General features: G+C 38.3%; 1 protein-coding gene across 6 annotated transcripts in view; it reads right to left on the minus strand.

Moving 5' to 3' along the window:
* elavl4 (ELAV like neuron-specific RNA binding protein 4) overlaps positions 1-26,925 on the minus strand; it is a 132,598-nt gene that overhangs the window by 17,333 nt on the left and 88,340 nt on the right. For all 6 annotated transcript variants that reach the window (XM_088426259.1, XM_088426255.1, XM_088426254.1 and 3 more), the window contains 2 exons: positions 17,650-17,803; positions 4,780-5,005 (listed from right to left, as the gene is read on the minus strand). In XM_088426259.1, the coding sequence (XP_088282385.1) occupies positions 4,780-5,005; positions 17,650-17,803 (380 nt within the window). The remainder of the gene's footprint in view (positions 1-4,779; positions 5,006-17,649; positions 17,804-26,925) is intronic.

A 26,925-nucleotide genomic window follows, 5' to 3' on the forward strand; every position in this document is an offset into this window, starting at 1 on the left:
CTTTGTAAATAGAAACATTGCATCTTGGTGCATTCATGGATTTAAGAGATTGAACCATTTTTTGATTGTTATTATTTGCATTTGCACCTCAATTTCTAAATGATATCCTTAGAAAATAGGCAAAAAGTTGTTATTTGTGAAGATGTCAAATTTGACTTTCATGGCCGATATGTTTTGTCAATTTCCAAAAACAAAAATCCATATCTGCACTATATGATCACTTTGATTTTAAACAGAGGTTCTCTGTTAAGGTGCAAATGAACCAATGTCTAGCCAAATGAACCAATGAAAAATGCCTCAGAATGTCATGTTTATACAGTAACTTGGAATGGGCAAGTACCAATACCATGTTTCATATAGACCTCAAAAATGCATTTTGTGTGTTTTGTGTCATTTTGTGGCATTAATACACACACACATACATATATATATATATATATATATATATATATATATATATATATATATATATATATATATATATATATATATATATATATATATATATACACACACACACACACAGTATATACCAGTGTTGGGAGTGTTTGGAAGAAATAGATTACAAATGTAATATAATTACTGTAATGCGTTACTTTTTGTTGTAATGCAATGTCATATATTACACACATAAAAATAGTAATATTGTATTTGTTACAAATCAGTGAAACGCAATGCCTTACAATGCAGTTTTAGCCTGAAGGTGGGGTTTTTTTCCCCCAAATTCTCCACCACGTGATCCGAGGAGAGAAATCGGGGGAAAATGTTTACTTGCTGTTGTTAGTATCTACTACAGCAGAGATGAATGTGGCGGCAGCAGACAACAGGTTGAATATGAGCAATACGAACATAAGATGGACATACGTCCATTACTTTCAGTTCATCAGAGATAAAGACAAGAAAAACATATTAGTTAGGTGCACTTTGTGCGTGAAACCGAAAGAGTAAAGTTGGCCAAAAAAAAAAAAAAACACTCAAAACGATTTTCACTGAACCAAGTTTCTGAAGTTTCTGAAAATTGTTTTACTTTTTTATAGAACAATGAATGATCTGGGTGCATAAAATATTATGGCCATGGAGAGCAATTTGTATAATTTTTTCTTTCATTACTAACTGCATTTTTGCTCAGGGATGCACAAAAGTGGTGGCAAAATGGCAGTGTGATAAAACCAGGAGAAGCACAAATGTGAACGACAGAACACTGCAGTCTCAGATAAAAAGTTCCAGTCCGATGTCGTTTGTGCTTGATTTACAGTGAACCCTTATTTATCTCGGGGATTATGTTACAAAATAATTTGCGATTATTATTGCAGAGGTATTTACTTAAATCTTTAATTATTAAACCACATCCAGTAACTGTACAGTTATCCGTATGTCCTTAGGCTGTCGTTGCTGGAAATGGAGGGCCGGAGATTCCCTTAGGGTAATGGCCATCAACAAGTCGACCTACAGAGTAGCCCGGAGCTGAACCAACGTGACGAGGAAGAAAGGTTTACACTCAGTGTTCCACTTTAGTACAACAGGCCTCTTTGTAACATTTGCTCAATGCTCTCTTCCGTCCTCAACTTATGTAACCCACCAGCCGATATTTTGTAATTAATGTACAAAACCATTTTTTATGCTTTTTATGTAGTTTTGTGAGTTTCCTTATATATACCTCTAATTCGATACAGTATGATTCCCTTTTAGAGTTTTTGCACAGAACATTGCAAAATGCACTTTCATCATGCGCCGCCTAATTGCATCTTTGGTTTTGACAATGAGGCAGTTTGGCTCATTCTTTTTGGTGGACTTTGATGCATTATGAAAAGGAAAATACGGCTTGACATGTCCATTCAAGACAAAAATGTGAGAGCAGTGGCATGCATGGATGGGGGAGAAACACTGCGAAGGACAACCTTCCAAGCTCTTATCTTGCCACCAGTGCCGTCTCTGCATTTGGGGCCAGTGGGGTTTGGCCCCAGCTGCTGGCAATAGTGGAGCAATGCAGGTTCAAAATAATTGTCCTCTTTTTAGAGTGTAATAATCTATAAATAATATACTGAATAATAATATTCATGATTATGCCTTCCAATTATGTTACCAAAGCAATTTCGTTGTAAACATTTTGCAAAATCCATAGTCTTTGCCAAAGCCAAACATAATTTCACTAAATGGGACTCAAAAAGGGCCGGCCCGTGAGTGTTTGTTGTGTGTGCTGAGCCGCCAAAACTGTAGTACACATGTCTTAAACCACTCTCAGTAGACAGCCAGTGGGCCCAGTCAGTATGGCTCTAAAGCCGAAATCAGCCAATTAAAACATTCGAGCGACAAACGTCAGATGCAATATGTAACAAACTTGTTTCTGTTTTGGCAGATAGTGGCAGCAAGCTAGCTCGGTTTTCATTGTAACCTAAAGGACAATAAAAGCAACTCATCAATGATGTGGATGTGTTCATAATGACTACATTTAGCACTTTGGCACTTGTGCAAAAATCAGAATTAGAATTTGGCATCGTTCAAGCAGGAAAGGACAAAATCCGCACCTTCAACCTAATGCTTCAAAGGCAACATGGCTAATTGTGATTATAAAATTGCTAGACACTACATAGACTACAATGGGATTCAAAGATCGACTCGACTGAGAGAAAAAGTGAATGACATTGGTCAAGAGTAAGAGGCAGCGCCGAGGATACGGAGGTAAGCCTGTGATACTGACGTTTGCTCAAGTGGAGCAGAGTATTTGCAAAAGTGTTCACCTTGGAGCAGCACAGCTCGTGCTAAGTCCAGCAAATCATTTACATGTGCTGAATTCAAATATGCAACTAAATATCTGCTGTACTGTCCCTCAGAGTTGCATACGAGCAACTGCCTAACTCTGTCGCAGTTAGGGTTAGGGTTAGGGTTACAACCTATAGGATGCATTATCTGAAATTATGTCACTGCTCAAAATTATCCTCACAACTCAAAACACTGAGTCAGTAAAATACTTTTTAACACTAAAAAGGATAAAGACATTTACAAGAATCCCAATGGTCCAGCAGAGATTAGATGCACTTGCTACTGTATGCTATCCATTGAAAATGAATTCAGACATGGCTTATTGGACTTGGACAAATGGGTTTTGGACAAGTTCGCTCAGATGAAGGATCAGCATGCATCCTTTCTGTTCAAGAAATGAACGGCTCTGGTGTGAGATACTTCCATTCGAAATCTTCAAAGCTTCCAGTCATAATTTGTAAAATTACGAATAAAAAAAGATTGTGATCTTGAATTGAAATAGAATTTATTGTGTAGGTTTTGCTGCTCATGCCCACTCTGGTGCCCCACTCAACTTTTCATGCGAGAGATGCCACTGCTTGCCACAGTCGTCATTTTGTTTAAAAAAAAAAAAAAAAAGCTTAAGCAAAGCATTTCTGGAGAACTCCATTTCAAACAAATTGGACGTGGTCTGAAGATGACTACCCGTGGAAGAGTAACGCGGATGTTTGAACAAATGACGAGGAGGAAGATATGCATGTCAGGCAGTTATATCCATATATCCATCTACTGAAATAGGAGGAGCTTTTTTGAGGGTCAGATAGTGTTGATGACTTTAACACAAATTAATATTCAGCTGTGTCCAGAAAATACAGCATTGAAACTTAAAATCATTTTATTTTTGCAACATCATTTTCTGCATTTGCATTTACGGGCATGTGTAGAATGCCTTGCAGTCTTGTCTTGCTCCCGCCCCAGCACCTCTCCCTCATAACTGCCACAGTATACAACCTGATATACAAAGCCCCTAAGAGTACAATAATTTAGTCATTTTAATAACGCACACCCTGTGTTTTTGGAAAGCCATGGTCTATGTAACTATGTAAAGTCAGGTGTAGACTTATAATCACTTATTTGGAAAATTAACCCAAATTGCAGTAAAAAAAAAAAAGTGGTAGGGCGGGGTTGACTTAAAAGCTAGGTCGACTTGTACTCTGAGAAAAATGATATTCATTTTGAGCGGTCAAAATATAAAATTTGTCTATATTTGATTGATTTAATTTGAATAACTATTTTTCATGTGCATATGTCCATCCATTAATTCATCATCTTTACTATTTATCCTCACAAGGGTCACAGGTGTCCTGGAGCCTATTCCAGCTGACGCCAGGCATTAGGTAGGGTACACCCTGAATTGGTTTCCAGCCAATTGCAGGACACACAAAGTTGAACAATCAGTCACACTCACAAACACCCCAAAGGACAAGTTAGAGTGTCCAACATATCCACACCGAATGTTCTTCGGAAACTGGAGCATCTGGATAAAAGCCACACAGGCACAAGGACAACGTGCAAGCCCCAACAGGATGGCGAGAGCCGGAAGCAAACCCATAACTACGCACTGCGAGGAGAACCAGTGCTAACCAGACTGCCACTGTGCCACCCTCATACATGTATAAACTGTATAGAGGTGAGCGGTGATTGTACCTGAGATCTGAGAACATGTACTGTCCTTTTCAGTCTACAAGTAAAATAATTTGTGTCAGAATTTTTTTACAGGTAAAATTGGTGAAGCCTCTTTTTAAGTTTTCTGATCATTTGACATAACAGACTTAGCTTGAACCACGAACAACACAGAATGAACAAACAAACGAGCTGCTTGAGGCTGGGGAAACTGAACTGTAGATGTGAATGCACTCTTAGAGTTAATACAGTTAAAATCCAAAATGATACCAACCCCCATAATGTGAGCACACTAACTGACCCAAGTCACTTCTACTCTTCGCAACAAGGTCTCCACATCCAAGCCGTAGTACTCACCTGAACCTCTGAGCCTGGTGGTGGAGGGGCCCCGGGTATCGGCGATTAGGGGACTGGTAGAGTTGCGAAAGGAGGGCCTGGCTGGTCTTCTGGCTGGGGTTGTTGGCGAACTTGACCGTGATGGGCTCAGCCGCGCCTGATGGCTTCTGTCCGTTGAGGCCTTTGATGGCCTCTTCAGCCTCGATCCTCTTATCAAAGCGGATGAAGCCCACACCTCGGGAGCCGCCTGTGGGGCCAGCAGATCACAAACAAACAAGAGCCTTTTTACTTCACAATGTTTGCCCACTGTGGGCACATACTGTATCTTACCAAGCGGATAGTATAACTTTCGACTTTTTTTTTTTATAATGTATATAAATATATAATGTATATAATGTATATATCAATCCAAGTTTCTTTTGATTCACATACAGTGTACCAGTGCTTACATAATGGGAAGAGGTCACACAGAAAAATGACAATTATTTCTTTTGATTGTTTGAAAGCGTACTTTGAAATCTGAGTTGACACACATTGAATTAGATTATAATGGCAACACGCACATACAATAAATCTGCAAAAAGAAATAGGTATTGTGGTGAGGGAGTCTGTGTTGCAGAGTCTATTATGTCTTCATGTTTACCTCAGTCACCACAGACACTCACACACCTACACACACACACACCTACACACGCACGCACGTGCACACAAAGGCTAATGCACACGCCGGTCTTCAGACACTTACAAACACACACACACACAATCTTCAATCTGTTGTGACATTTGATTCACTTCCATGGCAATTTGCTATGTGGTATAAAATATTTAGAGATACTGTAACTGGGCATTTGAGTCTATGTCTGCAAAATGACTAATTCATAAGATACAAATTGGAGCTAGGAATGTATCAACAACAAATCTGACTGCCAAGGTACTAATAGAGTGCTGTGTAACACTGTTGTAGGGAAAAAATTGAAAGGAAAGTCTACCCCAAAATGCATTATAAATACAGTGGGCCCCCGTTTTTTTCAGGGTAAACCGTTCTGCGATGGGATCGTAAGACGAATTTGCCGTATGGCAGGCAATCCAAACCTATGTTGATTAGCTATTGCATGTAAAAACATCAAAATTGTATATACATATTGAAAATTGGTATCAAAATAGTATACTAAGTGCTACGTATATACATAAAATAAACATAAATATAATTAAATAACATCATAAATAAAAAAATATATAAAGGATTTATTTACCTTTGAGCGAGGTGACAAGCTTGTTATGGCCATGTTCCCTAGTGAGGGTAGCCTAGCCTAAGATAGCCGTCTTCGTATTTCTTTATTATCTCCAGCTTCGTTTCCATGTAAATCTTCTCTCTTTAACATCACTAGCAATCTTGGGACTCATGGCTAACAAATTCAAGCTTGAATTAAGTACTACAATGCACAATAAATACCATATTGCAGACCTGTCAAGTCATACGGATTTCCCGTAAATCATACGGATTTGTTGATGGTTAATCATCTTATGTTCATAAAACTCATTTCTTATGGATTTTAAAAATTTAAAAAAAAATGGCCTAACTCCACAAATGTTACTATCTTTAGGGTTACTGAGCACAGCGGCTTTAGATCTCGTCATGCTATTCAGTAGAATGGAGCTAGTCTATGCAGCTTGGCAAATGATGTCATTTCTATTTCCGTCTGGGGAATTTCCAGAACCTAAAATCACGTGTGTTGATCGAACTAGCAACTAGCAGAGTTTACGGCGTAAAAGAGGCGTAAAAAAGAACACTTGAAGTCAGCCATACACAAGAGGAATAGTCAGCGAGGTGGAAAACAGCGTACTTTGTTTACTTTTGCAGTAAGTAAGCAAGAATGCCTTCAAATGTAGTTGAAGGGGAAGTGCGGTTCACAAATTTTATTGAGCAACACAACTTGTTTTTGTCAACTGCGGACCACCTGACAAAGCTTATTCCAAGGATATGCCCAGATCGTGCAATTGCAAAGAAAGTGTAATTGGACAAAAAATACACAAATAATCAAAAAATGCTTGACAACAAAGGTAACCAGTGCAACTATTGAACATTGTCAAAACAAACCGTTTTCTCTAGTGATAGATAAGTCAAATGACCACAAAAGTGATAAAAGCAGTACTCGTGAGGACATAGTGAAATTGACGTCTCATCTGTTTTCTGAGTTCGGTCATGTGATGTTCGCAAGCTGAGCCGTGATCGGTTGTTACCTGAGCTCTGAAAAACCGTTATGTCATTTTCAGTCAACAGCAAATGCCATAATGACCGCTCCCTTGGATGGATAAAAACAGGTGTGTTGAATTATAATTCAGCGTTTCAACTATTGGGGGTACATCGAACATATTATTGTAAAGACATTTTTGGCTTTTAGTGTCCTATATTAATGTTTTATTATTGTAATTTTCAGTGGGATACAACTCAAACATAGAACTTATGTAGCTAATAAATGTAACCACAATTGTAACATCTCTAATATTCTCAATCAAAACTGAGCTGTGTTTTTTTTGCAAGGCGTCGGGTCTCATTATATTGTGCACCTAACAAATTATCCTATGGCTGTGTACAGTCACAGTATATGTTAGTTTGAATATGTGTAAATGTATTGCTCCATATTAATGGATACGGCGCCTTGTTTTAATAAGGATGTCTTAATGGCCCAGAGGGTGCTGGCTCAGTGACAGCAACGTGGTGCCAAGGAGACTATTTAAATAATAGTGTGTGCACACATAGCCATGTATTTGTGATGGTGAGTGAATAAAGGCTAGGTTGTGAGCAGGAGGGAATTTTGCATTTGAGCATCAGTGGGTGCAGTCTCTCTGACACACAAAAGATCCACCTTATTGTTATTCCACATTTTTGTACATGCCATCCCTCCACCTTTCTACTTGTACATTTATTCATTTTTTTTTCCTTTATATTTTAATTCATCTTGGCTTCCTCACATGCTACTCATTCTCTGGAATTCTCATCCACAGAAGCACCCCGAACACCTTGCTCGGCCTTTTCTTGTCAGACTCTTTCCAGAACACTGACAGTACAAGGTTATTTACTTAACCCTAACCCAAGCAAGTTTCCCCTCAAAAAGAACTTTTTCAAGCATCTTTTTACACACACACACACACACACACACACACACACACATATATATATATATATATATATATATATATATACATATATATATATATATATATATATATATATATATATATATATGTATGTATGTGTGTGTGTGTGTGTGTGTGTGTGTGTGTGTGTGTGTGTGTGTGTGTGTGTGTGTGTGTGTATAGTACTTGGTCAATTACGGTAACTAAATCGGCTTCAGTAATATTTATTTTTTGAAAATTACTTACAAAAAATGTACCCATTGCAGTTCATTGTTCAAGGGTTCTGACATGCAAAACACCAATGCTACTTGTTTGACTGTCTCTGGCTTTAGTTAGCATCAAGCTAAGCAGACTTTAATGAGGCAAAAGATATGAAGTTATAAACATAAATGTCATTCATTTTTGCAGTAAAGTGCCAATCACAAAAAAGACTAATAAAAACATAACACATTATCACAAACCAAAACCAAAAAGACAATGCAAAAGAAAAAAAAAACTAAATCACAAATTTAAACTAAATAAAATAATTGTAAGCACAAAACTAAATAATATCACAGGCAAAAACACAAAACAAACTTCATCACAAACAAAAAAAGCAAAGAACACATTAGAAAAATGGAAACAACTCAAAAATCATGAACAAAAAACCTTTTTGTTTGTAATATGTGATCTGCTGTCATTGCTTTGTTTTATGCTATGTGTTTTTTTAAAAATATCTTTTAGTTCTTGTTTTCAATATATTTTCTTTTCTTCATTTGTTTTTTGTTTGTGATATTTGATTTAGTTCTGTCTTTTGTAATTTGATTTTTTTTTTTTTAAGGTTGTGATGACCTTTTCTGTTTGTTTAGTTAGGTATTTGTTCTTGTGATTTGCACATCAGGGCCATTGTAATGTTTAGTTTGATAATAAGCTCCAATTTGTGGAGGTAAGAATTGTTATCTTATTGCCAAACTGTAGCTTGTTGTGAAATGGCTTAAATTGACAGCAACAATAAAGTGCTCACTAGAGCAAATTTTTGGCTAACTCATCACTCTCAGCTGGACACTCTCAAGAAACCCAGAAGCTTGTAATACAGATGTATAATTGTACTTAGAACTAAAATGAAAAAGAATAACCAGATGTGAATTGGTACAAAAACCACTTTATCCACATTCAACTTAATCAAGTTATTTTCATTGCAACCTTAAAACTCAACATGAACTTGATAGACCTCGCAATGCCTACACATTTAAACACTACCACATAGCTACACTAGAGTATGAATAGAGCTGCTAGTCTCAGGTGTCCACACTAATGACTGTCCTTTCAACTAGCCCCAGAAGCTTTGGCTAACTTATCACCCACCTGACAGCCATAGAGCCAACATTAGAGCCCAATGTACTTACTTTAGCTACTGCAATCTGTCTCTTTTGCACAGTGCTCACTTTTTCCCACCCTCATTTTTTTTTTTTTTTTTTGAAAACTCTACTTCTCTTCCACGGTAATCAACAGAGGCTTATGTAACTCCCGCTACCTGTGCTTATCTCTCTCTAACACACACTGACAGCCGCATGGTCTGCCTTACTAATAACACGCTACCTCATTCTTGGGAGGGGGGAAACTGAAGCCAGTGATTCAGGTGGAGATGGGCAGGTGGGGGAGGAGTAGGATGGAGACAAGCAGTTTGGAAGCAAATGGGAAACAATAGAATAAAATAGAATACCTTTATTGTCACTGTATGAAACAAAACTGGAAAAATAGCAAAAGGAGGGAAGGTGATGGAGAATGTTGGAAGGTGATATTAACCCCTGAGGGGAATTTTGAGCAGACTCGAGCATTTACATGTTTTTGCTGTGACACCAAAGGAAAAGCAAACAAAAATAAAACACTAGGAGAATTAATAATCGTCAAAACATGTCGACTTTCAATAAACCATCTGGCCCTTCCCTTCTAAATGCTTGCAAATGGGAAGATGAGAGGTACACCCTGCAGATGTCAAATTTAGCCAATGTCGGGCTCATTTACTGTTACTAAAAATGATTAATATTGTAAATTTTGGATTAATTAAAAACCCAATGTTTTATCATGCATTTCCCTCCATTTTTGCATAAATCCTTTCAAAGGGGACTAGCAAACAGGGTGCAATAGAAATTTTTGTGTTGAGATCCCAAAAACCACCGGGATGTGCTAGTGGACAACACATGACATTTACAAGCCTTTCAATGACTTCATTGAGTGGCTTAGCCTGACTCTCATAATGCTAAGTTCTTGCTATGCATTGTGGGACTTGTAGTTGACAAAACACTTCGATCCAAGAACTAGATTTTGCAGGAAAGCTTTTATTTTGCTGCGGGGAAGCGATTTATTTCATGCAACACATAACATTATATCTACATATTCCTGTCTGTGAAATCTGCTGCATTGAATGTCTGTTGATGTACATTTTCTCCCAAAATAAAAAATACTTGAAATGAAACTGTCTGGGTGTGGCATGGTGAATGGCAAGGAGGAAAGGAGTGGACCCCAAAATGCAGGAAGCTGGGTGATAGGGACTTAAAAAAAATCACAAAATGAGGCAGGATCCACAGGGACAAAATAATACAAAGAAACAACAAAAAAAAAAAAACCTCGAATCTGAAGCGACTCACGAAAAGCAGCAGGGACTCAGACATGTAGACTGGAGATATTTGGAATACTACCCGGCTTTACTCCCTGACGGTTATGTAAACTTCCGATTGCAAATGCGGGAGTTAAAGCGGGGTGCAGGCACAGGGAGAATATGCAAACTCCAAAAAGGATGGCCAGTGCTGATAAAGTCAGTGAAGAGAAGCGCAGGCTTTGAAGAGTAGAGGTGCCCTGTGATTTAGCCTCTGTCAGAGTGAAGCTTCCACCATCTGTCTGCATGCATGTGTGTACAGTAAGCGTGTGTGGTATGTGTGTGAGTTGATATGTGCATGTGGGAGGTAATATGCGGAATGTGTTGTGCCACCACAGGAATTGTGTGGTTTTGTAAGATAAAAGGAAAGATAATAAAGGCAAACACAACAAGCCGAGGCTAAAGCCATGACTGTACATCGCACATCAAACAATTACAAGAAACATTTGTTTCAAAAATAGTTATTATACATTATTACTAATTATTAATAAAAATGTATTGTTATATATGCCAGAGATATACATTAATCTGAAAAATTGCAGAAGCCTAGGAAAATGGGACAAATGCATGTTTTGCAGTCCTTGCACGTTATGCTGCAGTTGTTTTCCTTGATTTTGAAAAACACTTTATCAGCAGTAGAGGCATTATCTAAATCATAATTTAGTGCGTTTCATGAAGAATAATGCTCACATCCATCCGAGTTAAGTTGAATACCAGCTAATTATTCATTCAGCGTGCAAAACTCACTCATTGGTGGGAACCATCATCTGAGGTTGTGTTAGCAAGTTGTTACCATGGAGATCTTTAGCAGCATGACCAAGCATCACACAGTGATCAAGACTTTGGTTTCACGTTGACATTTGAAAAGCTCCATACAGTGGAACTAATGTATTTGTAATCATTGACTAGAAAGCATTAACATCTGTTCATATTCAGGTCAGTATTGAGCCAAAGACCGGTCCTATCTTGGATGCCTTCCCGTGGGGCTTAAAGCAAATGCAGGTGGAGAAAAATCTGTCTTGTACTACTACTATATGGATTAAGACAGCTAAAGCAAAAACAGATGCTGGAAATAGTTACAATTCTTGAGAATTTTTGTGGGAAAATTGGCAAGTTTGGGGGGGGGGGTTACTTCCAGCTACCTCAGATTCAGTATCAGTCTAATAAACAGTTTAGTTGATGGAGAACACTGATCTGTCTTACTCATGTTCAGCGAGCAACCTATGTATCGATATTTTCATTTCTACTATCTGTGTATGAAATCCTATATTACATGTTAATTCCCAATAAAAGTTACCTACCGTATTTTTCCGAGGACAAGTCGACCTCGGTTATAAGTTGACTCCCCCATTTTTACTTTAATTTGGGTGAATTTTATACAAATGTGAGGAGAAGTCTATCTGTGAATTTAATGGCTACATTGATCATGGCTTTGCAATTTCAATAACATACTGCTGCATTAAACAATAAAATGATCAGAAGTTTCAATGCTTAATGTTTTTGACACAGTTGAATCTGAATTTGACCAAAATCCCTAAACGTCACCATCACTATCTGACACGCCAAATAGCTCCTCCCATTTAACCCTCAAGTATCCATCTTCAGATCGGTCCACTTTGTTTGAAGCGGAGGTCTATGGAGAAGATTTGCTGATCATCTTACTTGGGACTGTTGTTGCGACAGTAGCTAGGCAACGTTCGCACTGATCTCACCAGTGCGAACGTTGCCTAGCTACTGGCTTGACACATCTAAGGGCTGAAGGAGACAAGTCAAGCCATCCTTTCCCTTTCATGATGTGTCAAAGTCCGCCGAAAAAACAATATTCACGCTGCCTCGTTGTTGACAACTAAGAGGCAATTAGGCGGCGCTTGACAAGAGTGCATTTTTTCGATGTTCTCTGCTAACACCCTAAAAGAGATGCATACTAAACTGAATTAGAGGTACAGTATATAAAATCATGTTAAGCCTTTTGAATGACATTATCTTATTTGGTCTGTTAACCCATATGAGGGTTTAAAATGAGGAAAACAAACTCGATGTACTTGGAAAAAGATGGTATGTTTTTTCCTATTTCCCGCTGACGTCCCACAGGGCACTGTTTCAGAGGCACTCAGGAAATAGATTCCATAACTGTTTAAACATTTCCCTAAGGTTACCCTACATTTTCACTGTTATGTGGATCCTTGACACTAGGTCTCCAATAAACACATAGAAACCCTTCCACTCTATGGATCCTTATGGACTGGCTTTGTGAAATTTACCTGTGGTAAAAATGTTTTGTATTTATACTGAATCCAGTTCAAGCAAAGCATTTTTTCTGACTGTCATCTTCGATATCAACAACCTTAGCTGGTTTCCACATTTTCACCTGTGTGTCTATTTCAATTTAATTTACCAATTCATACAACACAATATTGAGGAACAATGGAATGACAATCATGGAAAAGTGTTAGGAAAGTAAGCGATCCTTCTCTGCCTATCCTTTTACTTAATCTGCATTTATATTTTTGTCAGTTACGAGCCAGTGCTAATTTGCTGAACATTTCTTTCTTGATGCTGTGTGTGTACGCATGGACCTGTGCGTGCGTGGGCCAATGAGGAAATGGAACTGCAGAATTACTCTTGGGGACCCTCTTAAATCCACCATGTTTTTATCTCCGCCGTCTCCTTCCGTCTAATTAATCATTAACATTTCTCCTGCTGATCCTTAACCTTCTGGGATCACCTTCGGGTACATCCCTGATGAGTGTGTGCGTGTGTGTGTGCGTGTGTGTGTCTAAGTGGTAGTCAAGGCTGCATTAATGGGTACAGTGCACACTATTTCTCCAGTTCCACACCAGGCAACTACAATCTCAAATTCCTTCATTGACAATGACAATTTAGTTTTGGAAGTTGGACAAATGTTTAAACATTTTTCCGACCTAAACAGTAGAATGAATTTGTATTACAACCATCAATTTGTATTACAACCATTTTCACTCAAAGTAGCGTCAACAGTTGATTGGAAGCATGATTTGCAATATGTAATTGATCTGCAAAAATAAATAGCATTTTTGAAGACAAAAAAAAACAAAACTCTAGGAGTAGATGATATTAGCTACACAAAAAATACAATGAACCCAACAATCTGGTGGTGATGCTAAGTTAAGAATAATTCAATAACAATTTTTCAAACTTGAGTCTGTTCTTAAGTACAGTGGTACCTCGGTACTCGACCGCCTCTATACTCGACCAAATCGGTGCTCGACCAAAAAAATTCAAGTAGATAATGCATCGGACCTCGAACAGATTTTCGGTTCTCGACTAGCCGAGCCGACCCGAACGCGCTCCTCGGCCCTTCTCGGCCAGCGGGTAAGCGCCAGTTCAACTCAGACCGCCAGCGGAGTAAGACGTTTGTTCGAGTATTTCTTCCCGGATTTAAACTTTTTCGTGTTGCTCTAGCCCTTAATAATGGGTCCAAAGAAAGACAGTGATAAGGGGAAGGCAAAGAGGAAAACAATGAGGACCACTATTGAACTGAAGAAGGAAATTATAGCAAAATATGAACGTGGTGTACGGGTGTCCGACCTCGCGTCGCAGTTAGCTAGCGTCATCATGGAAGGAGTAACTCCCTCCCGTCCTCTCCACATCCATTCCTGTATGCCATCAACCACTCTCCAAAACGTAAGTAAATTATACAAAATGGTTTATAATGCTTTATTTATCTTTATCTTTATCATGTACTGCTTGTGCACATTTACTTGTGCACACATACTTTCCATTATTTCTTATGGGAAAATTGGTTTCGGTGTTCGAACAAATCGGTGCTCGACCACCACCTCAGAACGGATTATGGTCGAGTACCGAGGTACCACTGTATTTTCTTTAATATAAATTCATCAGGGTGATATTTAACATGTCCTGTATTTCACTTTAGCTTGTATTTCGTAAAAGTACAGTATTTGTAAAACCTGCACAACTATGGTAATATTATGCAGTGCAATTCAATACTATGACACAATACTGTAGAACCATTAGAAAAATAAAGTTTAACTCAGGTCAGCCTTTGATAGCTATAAATAGCTATAAATGGCAAAGATACCTTTATTCATGTTCGGTAAATACAAAATAATTACTACAACTCGATTAGCTTTCATGAAAAAAATACAATAAAGCGTACAATGGCAGCATGAGGTACATTGCATTTTTAAATAGAGTGATAAATTATGAGAGTTTGTATTTTTTTTAAATGCTGTTTTAACTTAGTTCTTGTTAGTTTTGGGATTATTATTCATTTCAAATGATGAATTGGTAGAGTGCAAGATTACAAAAAAGGCACTGAATATTGTGCAATAATGTAAATTAATTAACAGTTCCCAAACAACTGTTTGACCATCTTTGTTATGTACCATTGTACGGTAATATAGAAATACTTAACCCCTGGGTGTCTGGGGATTTTTCACTAACCTGGTCTAATTATCACCCAATTTGGGCTGACTTTGAAAGGGTCATAATGTCATCAAATATGAATACATTTTTTATTTTCAAACCCCAGCCCTTTTTTCATTGGCATCAGCCCTATCCATACATAAATACATTTTTGTCCAAAAACTGTAAAAATGTAATAATAGTAAAGGTAACTATGCTGTATATTTATATATTTATGAAATTGAAATAGGAATAGTTTATATGTCATAATTAGAGAGAGTACTATGACTTTTGCAATATGGGAGTCCAGGCTAATACAATCAACGAAGTCTTGAAAGGCTTTCAAATGTCACAAGTTGGCCGCTAGTGCCATCCGGTGGTTTTGAGGTGTCAACTGTCAACACAAAAAATCCCATTGCACTCTTTTGCGAGTAGCTGGGGAAATGCATGATAAAACATTGGGTGTTCAACATGTCCAAAAAAGACAATATTCCCATTTTTAATGGTAGTAAATGAGTTGACAACGACTAAATTTTACACCTACTGGATCTAAGCCTCGACCTCCCATTTGCAAGCATTTAGAAGGGTAGCATATTGAAAGTTGCCATATTTTGACAATCTATGCAATATTTTAGCCTCCTTGTGTGTTGTTGTTTTTTGTTTTTTTGTTCTGGTATGCTTTTCTGTTCTGGTATGCCTTTGATATCACACATCAAAAACATCTGAAAGCCCAAGTTGGGTCACATTTAAAATGATCTTGAAAGATTTTAGCTAAAATTATAGTTAGTATTCTAAAAGTGAAATGTAGTTTTAGTTTGATATGGTCTCTTCTTAACAGCACTCATTTTCAGTTTGCTATAAATACAAATGTTTAATTTTTTTTCATTTCTAGTGGCATTTGCTTCTGTAATCTTGTTAATAGGTTGGTATATTAGTCTTTTTTTATTTCCCTGCAGGTTTGCTAAAATATTTGGGGGGTAGGGTTATGGTTTTCCGCAGAAGTGACCACTTGCTAGTCAAGAATGGCAACACAATGAATTATTGAGTCCGAAGTAACCCAGGCTGCGGTGGATGCATAAAGAACATTGCCTTGGCGTGACCAGCCTCAGGTTTGTTTTATTCATAGTATATGGCCTGAGCTGAGCTGCTAAGAATGGTTGATGAACATGCATGTGGGTGTGAACAAATGTGTTTTATATAGCCTTGCTATGTGTTGTGGTTTGCGCCACTTCATAAGAAAAGCCCAGAAGTCTTTCTCGACAGCACGACACTGCGGCTGTTTGTAAAGGTGTGCTGATGGATATACAGTATGTAGAGATGGTATTTTCGTAGTTCCCCTTATCTCATTTCCTCTCCCTTTACCGGTATTTCCATCTTTACCCACTGCACCTTTATTTTCTTCTTATGTTCAACACCTCCTCATCACCTTTGTTTTCTTTTCTGCACTCCCACAACTATATTGCCTCCTCACCCCGCTGTCTACAGGTGGTCTAGCTAGCACTTCACTGCCAACGCTGATTTATTCTGCTTCATCAGTACACATGATAATGATCCAAGAAAGGCTAGAGGGCACTGTCTGAAACACGATGGGATGATGTGATTCAGTGTTTAGGATGGTGTGTAATTGTATAATTGAGCATATATGCGCCACAGCTTGTGCCTCTCGTTTGATCGCACTTTCATCCCGATTCATTCTTGCAGGCCAATAATAATATTTTGTTCATTCCTTTCTTTTAAAAAACATCTTTGGGTCATTCATTTTAACCTACTACTAATATCCTTGTCCAGGCTTTTCTAATTGATAAACATGTGATCAATTAAGTAACTTGTCTTGGCATACATGCAGTGTTTAACAATTTGTATTGCGACAGACATTAAAAAAATACCGCACACCACCAGACAAAAATGTTACAAAATGTTTATGAACTGATTTATGATGATCTTGTTGATGATGATGCTAATTTCATTCTATTTTATATCAAATTGGGAAAGTACAGTATTCATGACTTCAATAAAGCAATCAATTCGACCAGTTTATTACAGTTAAAAAATGTAATGCCCTACTTGTTTTTCAGATGTAAGGGTGTGCCCTGAAAACATGCCTGACTTTACCTTGGCTTGCCAATCAAATATCTATGAATTGGTAGTGTGTAAGCCACTAAGAAGCAAGCACATCAGCTACCATGCGTCCGAATGACGGACTGTGTCCGCTGGGCTGAGCTGGCACAAGAAAAATCGGCCTTGGCATTCTGATTTAGGTCCGCCAAACCCGCTGGACTCCCGACCACTCTTGGCTGCCATGTCGCTCTTCCACTGATGTTGATTGGTTCTATAATATCATTTGTGTGTTATGCTTTTGAGGCAAAATGGAAAATAAAAATGAAATAGCACATCATCTGCCCCAAAAATTCTGGTGATTGGAAGCTCATTACGATTGGTGCTATAATATCATTTGTGTGTTATGCTTTTGAGGCAAAATGGAAAATAAAAATGAAATGGCACATCATCGGCCCCAAAAACCTGTGTGTGTGTGTTTAGGTTGGGGGTGGGTTCTGGGGGTGATAGTGGGATGTATATGCTCCAGCACTGCAACACTAATAGGTTGAGCAGAATAAAAAGTACCGAAAATGGATGGATCAACTCAGAGAATTGTAATATTTCTATTTGTTTGTATGAGCCTAGAAAAGGAAGAGGTGCTGCCCCATGGATACCTGTGACCTGGTCGACAAGGATGCGGGAGGTGATGATGCGTCCATACTGTGAGAAGAGCTGCTCGAGCTCTTTCTGGGTCATGGTCTTGGGCAATCCACTCACATAGAGATTGGCGTCACGGATGGAAGCCGAGCTGGGTCTTGCATACGATACCTGCAACATCAGAAAAGAGCTCTCAGGTGAAGGTAAACAAACCGAGGGGAGCACACGTTTTTACGAGATTAAAGAGTAATAACTACAAGGACGTTGCTCCTGTCAGCGAGCGGACGAGTGTGTCAGTGGATGCTGGAGGGAGAAAAATGAGACACACAGAACATTTGGGATTATCTGTATGAGAGACAGATTCGGTTCTGTGGAACAATAGTGAGATAACATTTATGTCGTATTCCGGGTGAATCAAAGGGATCTTTGTCCACTGAGGTAGTTCGACCTCATGTGTTCTAAAAGAGGAGCTTGAGTTGCCTGGGGAACAGATTAATACTCTTAAGACTTTGGACAAAAAAAATGTAATTTACAAAATCAATTTGAGGCATTACTCTAAATTATGAAATGAAAGAACCATGATCTTGGAAGTCTTTCTCAAGCTGCAATGTAACTGAGATTTAAGTAATAAATCCAAAGCTAAGACACTAGAATCCTTTCAGCTTTGAACAGGAGGTTTTTTTTTTTCACCATGCAAATTCTGGAAAAAAGCTTTCACCAAACAATTTGTACACATCAATGTTCCAATGTCTGGAAAATAGTGAACCAAAAACTCCATTGGTGTGGAATACTTATTTGAATCATGTGTAACCACCTCTCGGGTGCCACTTCCACCTGGGATTGAAAGATCTGCTTTAGTACCTCTTCCACCTGGGATTTGGGGTCTGCTTACATGAGACAATTCTTAACTATCCATCCATTTTCTAGAGCCGCTTATCATCGCAAGCAGGTTTGCAGGTGCATACGCCAGATGACTTGCAGTAGGCGGGGAACACCCTGAACTGGTTGCCAGTCAATCGCAGGGCGCACAAAGACGAACAACCCTTCACACACCCAATCACACCTAAAGAGCCGCCAATTCTTAACTAAAAACTAAGAGAACAATTTCGACTGCTTGATCAGAGAATGGCATGTTGGAGACCAAAAATGAGTCCCAAAGCCAAGGCTTTTGGCTTTGGAACATTATGAGTTAAGCACACATTACAAACACTCGAGGGCGTTGTTTTGCAGAATTGCATTGCCTGAAGTGCAAATGTTGTCAATTTAAATCAATTTCTTTTAGTATTTATTCATGATGAAATTCATGATGTATTCACAAACAATGTTTTTCAGATAAGAAAGGCTCAACATTTTACTTATGTTTTATGTTTTACTACTAATACCATTCTCAACAGAATCTTATGTAATGGAAAATAAGTATTAGTGTAACATTTTGTTATAACCTGGTTTCGTTTGAACAAAGACCCTTTCATTTAACATGTATTAGAACTATTTGTGTTGTTAGAGTGAGATGACCTTGACAGGTGAGTGAATTCAACACAGACATATATTTTATGGTTTTCGCCTCCCTTCTTTTTGTAATTAAATTCTACCCTACTGACTGATTAGCAAGTTGGATATAGCAATGTTTCTTTGTGTTTAGAGCTGGCTTTCATCTTATAGGAGTTCAACTCCTTTGAGTGAGTAAAAATCTTTTCTATTATTTGTCCCCTCACACTCTTTTCCAGACCACCAGGCTGCTCTGTTAAGACTTGTCTCTTTGACCCTTCAAATAAAAGAAACACAGAAAAGAACATTTGTTTTCCAGACTATTTTACTGATCACGCCGGTTTCCTAAAAAAGACTATTCAATTCTATTTTAGCTTATGTAATGTTTTCGTTTAGCATCCAAATGCTTGCTGTGCCTTTGCAGCACTTTGTTTCCACTTCATGGCAACAGTTTATAATCCATCAATCTAATATTTTTAGAAACGGTTGAGTGTCCTCAAATCGCGGTCAAGAAAATCCCATCTCGTCACATATCATCTATTGTAAAGGACGGTTGGTGAGACCGGGTGAGACATTGGGAAGAGGAAGTTGCTGTTGCTTCCATCTCTGTTTCCATTACCATTCAAGGCGGATTGAATGGTTGGCCCCTGTGGTGTAGTAGAGGTTATACGCCATATACCATTTTATTTTGAGTAAGTATTGCGTACACCCACTTCTAACCTCCCCTGATGCACACCTTTTAGTAATATTTAACTGGCACATAGCCTCTTTTCCTTCAAGGCTGGTGAAGCCATAACCCACTCTCCTGTCTCTCTCCAATTGGCTGGTTTTCGCTGGTTAACTCTAAGCATAGTGACTGAGGAGTCAATCAGCAGCACAACAGGGGTGGTCCATACAAGTGTAAGTTTGGACGGGAGCAGTGGCAAACAGTCGAACAAACAAGCAGATGAAAAAACTGAGGTAAGTTTTAAGGTGGTTGAAAATGAAACGTGGTTTTAAACTATGATTGTACATCCAGAGATAAGATTGTATTGCCAATACTTTAACTGTACGAGTCGATGAAGTGTATTTTGGGATATTCATTTATTGTATTAATTTCTTTATTAATTGGCCTAAGTCTCAATGCAGTAGTTTTTGTCTGTGTAACGCCTAAGTCAGACAACAGAGAACAAAGGCATTCCTCCCAGGGAGCAGACCTGGTGACTGGGGGTTGCTGGAACCCTGACCGTCTGACTACTTGACCAATGAACATTTCCCAGAACATGTCATTTGAAAAGCAAAGGAGGGGATAGAGGGGTTTAAAGCTAAAACAACGAGCCATGTGGTCTCTCGCCATCTTGACCTCATGAGCGGGCCTGCATTAACATCGGCAGTATGAAACTATTGAATAAATCTTTTTCCAACCAAGATGCCTGAGTCAAAGAGGTCTTCATTTTCATCACCAACCAGCATTGCTTGGCGGCAGATTTCCGAAATGCAGCTTGGCCAGAACCACTACAATTATTAAAAAAATTCAACACATTGGCTAAATGCAGGCTAAGCTAGCTAGAGAGGAGCCACAGCAGCCGGACCATGTCTTCTACATACCCTGCAGCTTTGTTTGTTTGGATGCATGGCCGCTGAAAGAACCGAGCTGGATTCTTAATTCTTAACTCTTAATGCTGTACGACTGTGTCTCTGCTAATGTTCTATTAGATCGATTATGCCTGTGAAGCATCTTTGTTTTTAGACATGCTACTTAGCCTTTGAGAACTAGAGAGAGAGAAATACTTATAGCTAAGGGCAATTTAGTATGTCCAATATACGTGTCATGCTTGTTTTTGGAGTGTGGGAGGAAACTGGAGAACCAATGCAGGCTCGGGGAGAGCATGCAAACTCCACACAGGAAGGCTAGAGCCAGCTGGGTTCGAACTCGGTTTGACCAAGCTACCCTTGAAAAATACTATATTTTTAATCTATTACTTTAATTTCACTCTATGGTAAAATTAAAATTAAATGTATACTGGCCAAAGTAATTTTTTCAGAAAAAATCCAAAAGGAAATTTCGTTCTATTTAGACTGGGACCGAACAGAGTAAAATGGAGAGTTAAGATTCGCTGTCTGGAGGAAAACATTGTACCTGTTTGGCGACAAAATAGAAACTCAACTCACTGCAGGAAAATAAATGTTTTCCTCCATCTTGCAATTGCCCAAAGCAATTCTGCCAGATCTTCATTGTCACACATTGATCATTGCACATCCTCGTAAGCATATGTCCAGACACATACAGCTTCCAGTGTCGCCTGGCAGCTATTTCCATTCTGATCTGTCAGTAAACTTTGCAGCTGTCACACCAGGGCCCAAACATCTTTATGTAGACTTGACTTTGCTCCAGCAAAGTTTCAAGTATATCCCATTACCAATATCGCTGCTGCTGCTGCATTTGTGGCTGGCTGAAGTGGCTTTGCCTCACCAGTCTTTCATTAGCGCTGACAGGTTGGGGACATAAGCCATCAAGTCAGGTTAAAGTCAAGCAAATATGGTGGATATGTAGTCATATCCTTGAGCAAGTCAAATCTTGATGAACGATTGTCCCGCTCCCCACCATTCTCCTCTTTCACTGTCTACTTTTGCACATCTTTGCAACTGGCCTGGTCATTTACTTCTTTATCCAAACGAAAAAAAAGTATTCTCTGCCTGGACCTTTTCACCCCACTCTCCCCACTCTCTCTTGCTGCCTCATTAAACTTTTCTTTCTTCCTCACATTCTGCAGTGCTTTTCCCCTCTTTTCTTCGCTCCCTCATTTTCTCTCCTTGTCAGCCAACTGCAAATGTCTAATCCATCAACACCTCCTCAAGCTGTGAGCGCAATTGTGTAAAGCTGTGCCGTCTATGTGTGTGGGTAGAAGAGCTGGAAAAAATCTCAAAGCGTTAAGATTAACGTGCGCAGGTACAGGGCATTTCAATGTGTCTGAGTCGATGAGCATGCATGTCAGAGGGAGCCATCGCCATCTTTGGCATGTTGCTTCCCCTCACACCTCAGTCGTGGAGTGGTATCGCAGACTGACAACATTGAAGGTGTCAAGATGCCACCAAAGGAAAAAAAATACTCAAAGGCGCTACACATCACCTGAGGATACATGAAGCTTTCATCACAAATGTCCTAAAAAACACAGGCGCGGGAAATTTCATTGTGGAAATACTGCACTGTCTTTGACATGACCACATTACCGTGGAGACGCATGGGTCTGCTGTATCAAATAGGAATAGGTACATTTAATGTTACTAATACTTTATAATCAGGGGTGTAGTGGGCGTGGTACACGGGGGTACGCCGTCCACCCACTTCTCCCGACGCCACGATCGATTTTTATTTCGGTTCGAGTTATGCTTAATAACGTGAGTATTTTGGAGTAGTAAAACATTAAATTTAATGTTAGTTCAACTGGTGTTGTAGCCTATGATTGATGTTTTGTATGTATATATAGAACATCCCAGAATCGCGTACACCCACTTAAAAAATCCCCACTACACCACTGTTTATAATTAACTGATTTACTCGACTGGCAATCAAAATACATTTCTTTTTTGGATGCTTTCCAAGGTCAATTTGTGCCCCCACTGACGTATATATATATATATATATATATATATATATATATATATATATATATATATATATATATATATACTTTATATATATATATATATATATATATATATATATATATATATATATACTTTATATATATATATATATATATATATATATATATATATATATATATATATATATATATACTTTATATATATATATATATATATATATATATATACTTTATATATATATATATATATATATATATATATATATATATATATATATATATATATATATATATATATATATATATATATATATATATATATATATATATATATATACACACACACACACACACACACACACACACACACGTCCTGTCTTGTGTTTTTTTCAACTTACGATGTAGACCGCGGCGTTTTTGTCCCCTCTTAGCGTTTTTTGCGTGTTACGACAAAAAATCTTCCTCAAACTGTCGGTGTGTGTGTGTGTGTCAATACACACGTCACGGCTTACGTCACTAGAATGCTGGTCTGCAATTGGTCGGCGTCAAGACTCCCTTTATACTGGTCTGCTATCGTTCGTTGTCACGGAAACACTAAGATGCTGGTCTGCTATTGGTCAGCGTCACATTTTCCAAAATGGCGGAACATTTAAGATTTGTTCGCCTGTGAGTGCTTACAAAAACGAAATTACAGTGCATTTTTGCGCTTAGTTCAAACTTGAATTGGTTAGCCATGGGTACCAAGACCGAAGTAAGAAGATGATTTATATGGAAATGCTGCTGGAGATAATCAAGAAATATGAAGCTAGCCTGGCCTAGGCGACCCTTACTAGGGTATATGGGCATGACAAGTGCCACTCCAAGGTAAATAAATCCTTTTTATATTTTTTATTTATGATGTTCTTCAACTGAAATAGTGTTGTCGTGTAGATCCAGCTTATAAAGCTACATAAACTACATAAAGCCATTTTAAATTGATATTTTTTAGCTGCTTTTTACGTGAAATAGCTTAATCCGTTTCAAGGCCCGCAAATGCTTCTAAACCCTTTAAATGAGCATTATTAAATTACAAAACAATACATCAAAAACGTTAACAAATACATATTAGAATTAAATTAGTGCATTATAATCAAAATATATCATGTAAAGAATAATAATAGAAAAAAAAAAAAAACGCCCCTAAACCCTCTGAATTTATCATATGAATTGTAGCGCTTGACAATATGAATGCAGTTCACTTGTTTGCCTTGAGATGGTGCTGATGGGTTGGTGATGCAGAGAGAGAGAGAGATACCTTTTAGGACATTTAATTTGCATAGCTTGCTAATGATGATCAGGTGTGTTGGGGAGAGACAACTGTACAACATGCAGGATACCGGCCATTGAGGACTGGAGTTCGACACCTATGATTCAGAGCAGTGGTTCTCAAATAGAAGTACTAGTATCCCTGGGAGTATTTGAACTAACTTCAGGGGGCACTTGATATTTTCAATAAAACAAACAAACATGCAAAAATTCTTTAAAAACTATTATTCAATTATTTAGTTGTTTCATGAAAATAAGTTCACAAAACAAATTTTGTGTTCAGTAGGTTATTCAATTTCAACATTGTAAAACTCAGATTCTACCCCATACTAGAATGTTTGGACCCAACTTGTCCTGTGCCACCTGTGATTACCTGTCAAGTTAATGATTTATTTTTGTGAACACATCTCTGCTATGACCCCAAAAGAGGACACTTTAAGTTGAATACTTTTCTGTGAACAAGTATTTATTTATGATTATGTCTTATGTTGATTATTTTTGGGGGGACAAATTGTTATTAATAATCAAGTTAATTATTTTTTTTGTGAACAGATTTCTTCTGTAACCCAAAAACAGGATGCTTTATGTTTAATATTTTTCTGTGGACAAATATTTATTTATAATTTATTTTTGAGAGCAGGTCCGATACTTTATATTGATTATTTTTTTGTGGGAAAATATTTATTAATAACTAAGTTATTTCTTTTGGATAACCGTTTTCTTCTATGGTCCAAAAGACAACACTTTAGGTTGAGCATATAGATGAGCATCTCGCGGGCCACATAAAGTGATGTGGCGGGCCGGATCTGACCCCCGGGCCTTGGGTTTGACCCCTGTGATTTAGAGGGTCCAATACACCTACCATGCATGTTTTTGGAAAGTGGGAGGAAGCAGAAGTACCCAGAGAGAACCCACCCGGGCCCAAGGAGAACATACAAACTCCACACAGGTAGGCTAGAGCCAGATGGAATTGAACTCGGACTGCGGTGCGGTGGACGTGCTAAACACTCTTCCACTGCTTGTTGTGGAATTTTTAGGAGTTAGGCAAGATCAGTAAAATACTACAGTCTGGAAAATAAAATGTCTTTTGGGGTTTCTTTTATTTGAAAGACACAGAGCAGTCTGGTGGACTTTAAGATAGTGTGCAAAGACAACTGAAAGGGGAGATTGTTAAGGCTATGGAAGGGAGGAACTACAGTACAAGAAGGGAATCAAATACAAAAAGATTTACGTCGGTTGTTGTTGAACTCACTTATCTGTCAAGGCCGTCTCATTCTAGTTACACAGAGAATTCTCATGTATGTTAAGTGAAAGGGTCTTTGTTCAAACAAATCACATCAAGTCAGTGAACAACAAAATGTTATGCTAATACTGCCTGAAAACTTATTTTCCATTACACGCCTTACCTAAGTTGCCCAAAACATTAGCAACTGCTTATTAATATAAGGTACAGGTCTACAATACTGCAAACTACTAGCTTTCTAATTGCAGAATATTGTACAAGTAGTTATAATGTTGTGGCTAGTCTGTGCATTAATCAGTGTTGAAGAATGATAGCAGCAGCAGTTGTTGAGAAAAATAACTACAGAAAGATACTTGCCATCTGGCAATTTGAAAATATTGGCAAGAAAGACAAAGGGAGATGGCCAATGGCAAATAAAGCTATGGATGAAAAAGACACATGAGTGCATGTGGTCACTACTTTATCATGAAAGCTAAAAGCTCTAATGAAGGGAAAGCAGTTCTCATGAATGTGATATGCAAATATATGCTAACATAGCTGCTGTGTGTCATACACATGGCTGACAAATAAACATCACAAACAGAAGCACACGTAGTCATTCAATGTCTGAACACAGGATTACACACAACTACACATACACATCACATATAATTGTGGTTCTTTGGCAGAGTTTCAGCCAGAAGCAGGCCGCGGAGCTGAACCTGGGCCAAACAGAGCACATCGGGAGGAGAGAGCTGGGATTCTCTGAGGGTTTTCATAACTGTGGGCTAATCCCGTCCTATTACATTAGATTACATCAGATTAGATGCGATGAATTTGATTAGATTGGATCAGATTACAACAGTTTGACAGAGATGTGGATCCAGGGATTACCCCAGAGCCACAGATTATTGGTCGTCTTGACAGCTACCGGCTCAGGTGCGGACCTGCTGAAGGAAATGCATCGAAGAAAAATCAAATACGGAAACACAAACCAACTACAGGGTGCATTTGCATGGCGGACAGTGCCGAGACGACGTTCAAGTGAACATATTAAATTGAGGCGATTAGGTGATCAATAGGTGTGGTTGGGTGTGTGAATGGTTGGTCTTCACTGAGTGGCTGTCGACCAGTTGGGCGTGCCAAACCCCCCGCACTACCCGTAGACAGCTGGGATAGACACCAGCAAGCCGACAACCCCACTGAGGATAGGCAGTTTTAGAAAATGGATGGATACATTGAGATGTTATGTTGGTTAGTGTATTGACACAACGAGGGAGGCTTCAGATATTTGGAAAGGTGGATGATGACATTTCATTATTTCCAAGAAATGTCTATGTAATTTCAACATGAAAAATTGACATCTGGGAAGTAAAACCCACGTCATTCTTTTTTTTGCTTCTGTGATTTTGTCAATTATTTCTGAGGCTCATGCATGACAATAACATCTCAACATCTGTTACCAGCCACAACTGACTATATCATTTGACTTTACGGGAAGAGCAATGCCCTTTTTTTCCCCAAATGTTTGTACATATTATTTTTAAACATTTTTTTTTCATAGGAACACACATTAAAGAAACACACAAAGCATTGTTTGCTCTATGTTAACAGAGGGGTGTTTTGAAACTGTATAATGACAAAGCAATATAACAGGATACAGTATACAGCATAACATGATATATTGTAAT

This window comes from Hippichthys cyanospilos, chromosome 10, assembly GCF_059441005.1.
Source record: "Hippichthys cyanospilos isolate Australia breed blue-spotted pipefish chromosome 10, RoL_Hcya_1.0, whole genome shotgun sequence".
Taxonomy (NCBI): domain Eukaryota; kingdom Metazoa; phylum Chordata; class Actinopteri; order Syngnathiformes; family Syngnathidae; genus Hippichthys; species Hippichthys cyanospilos.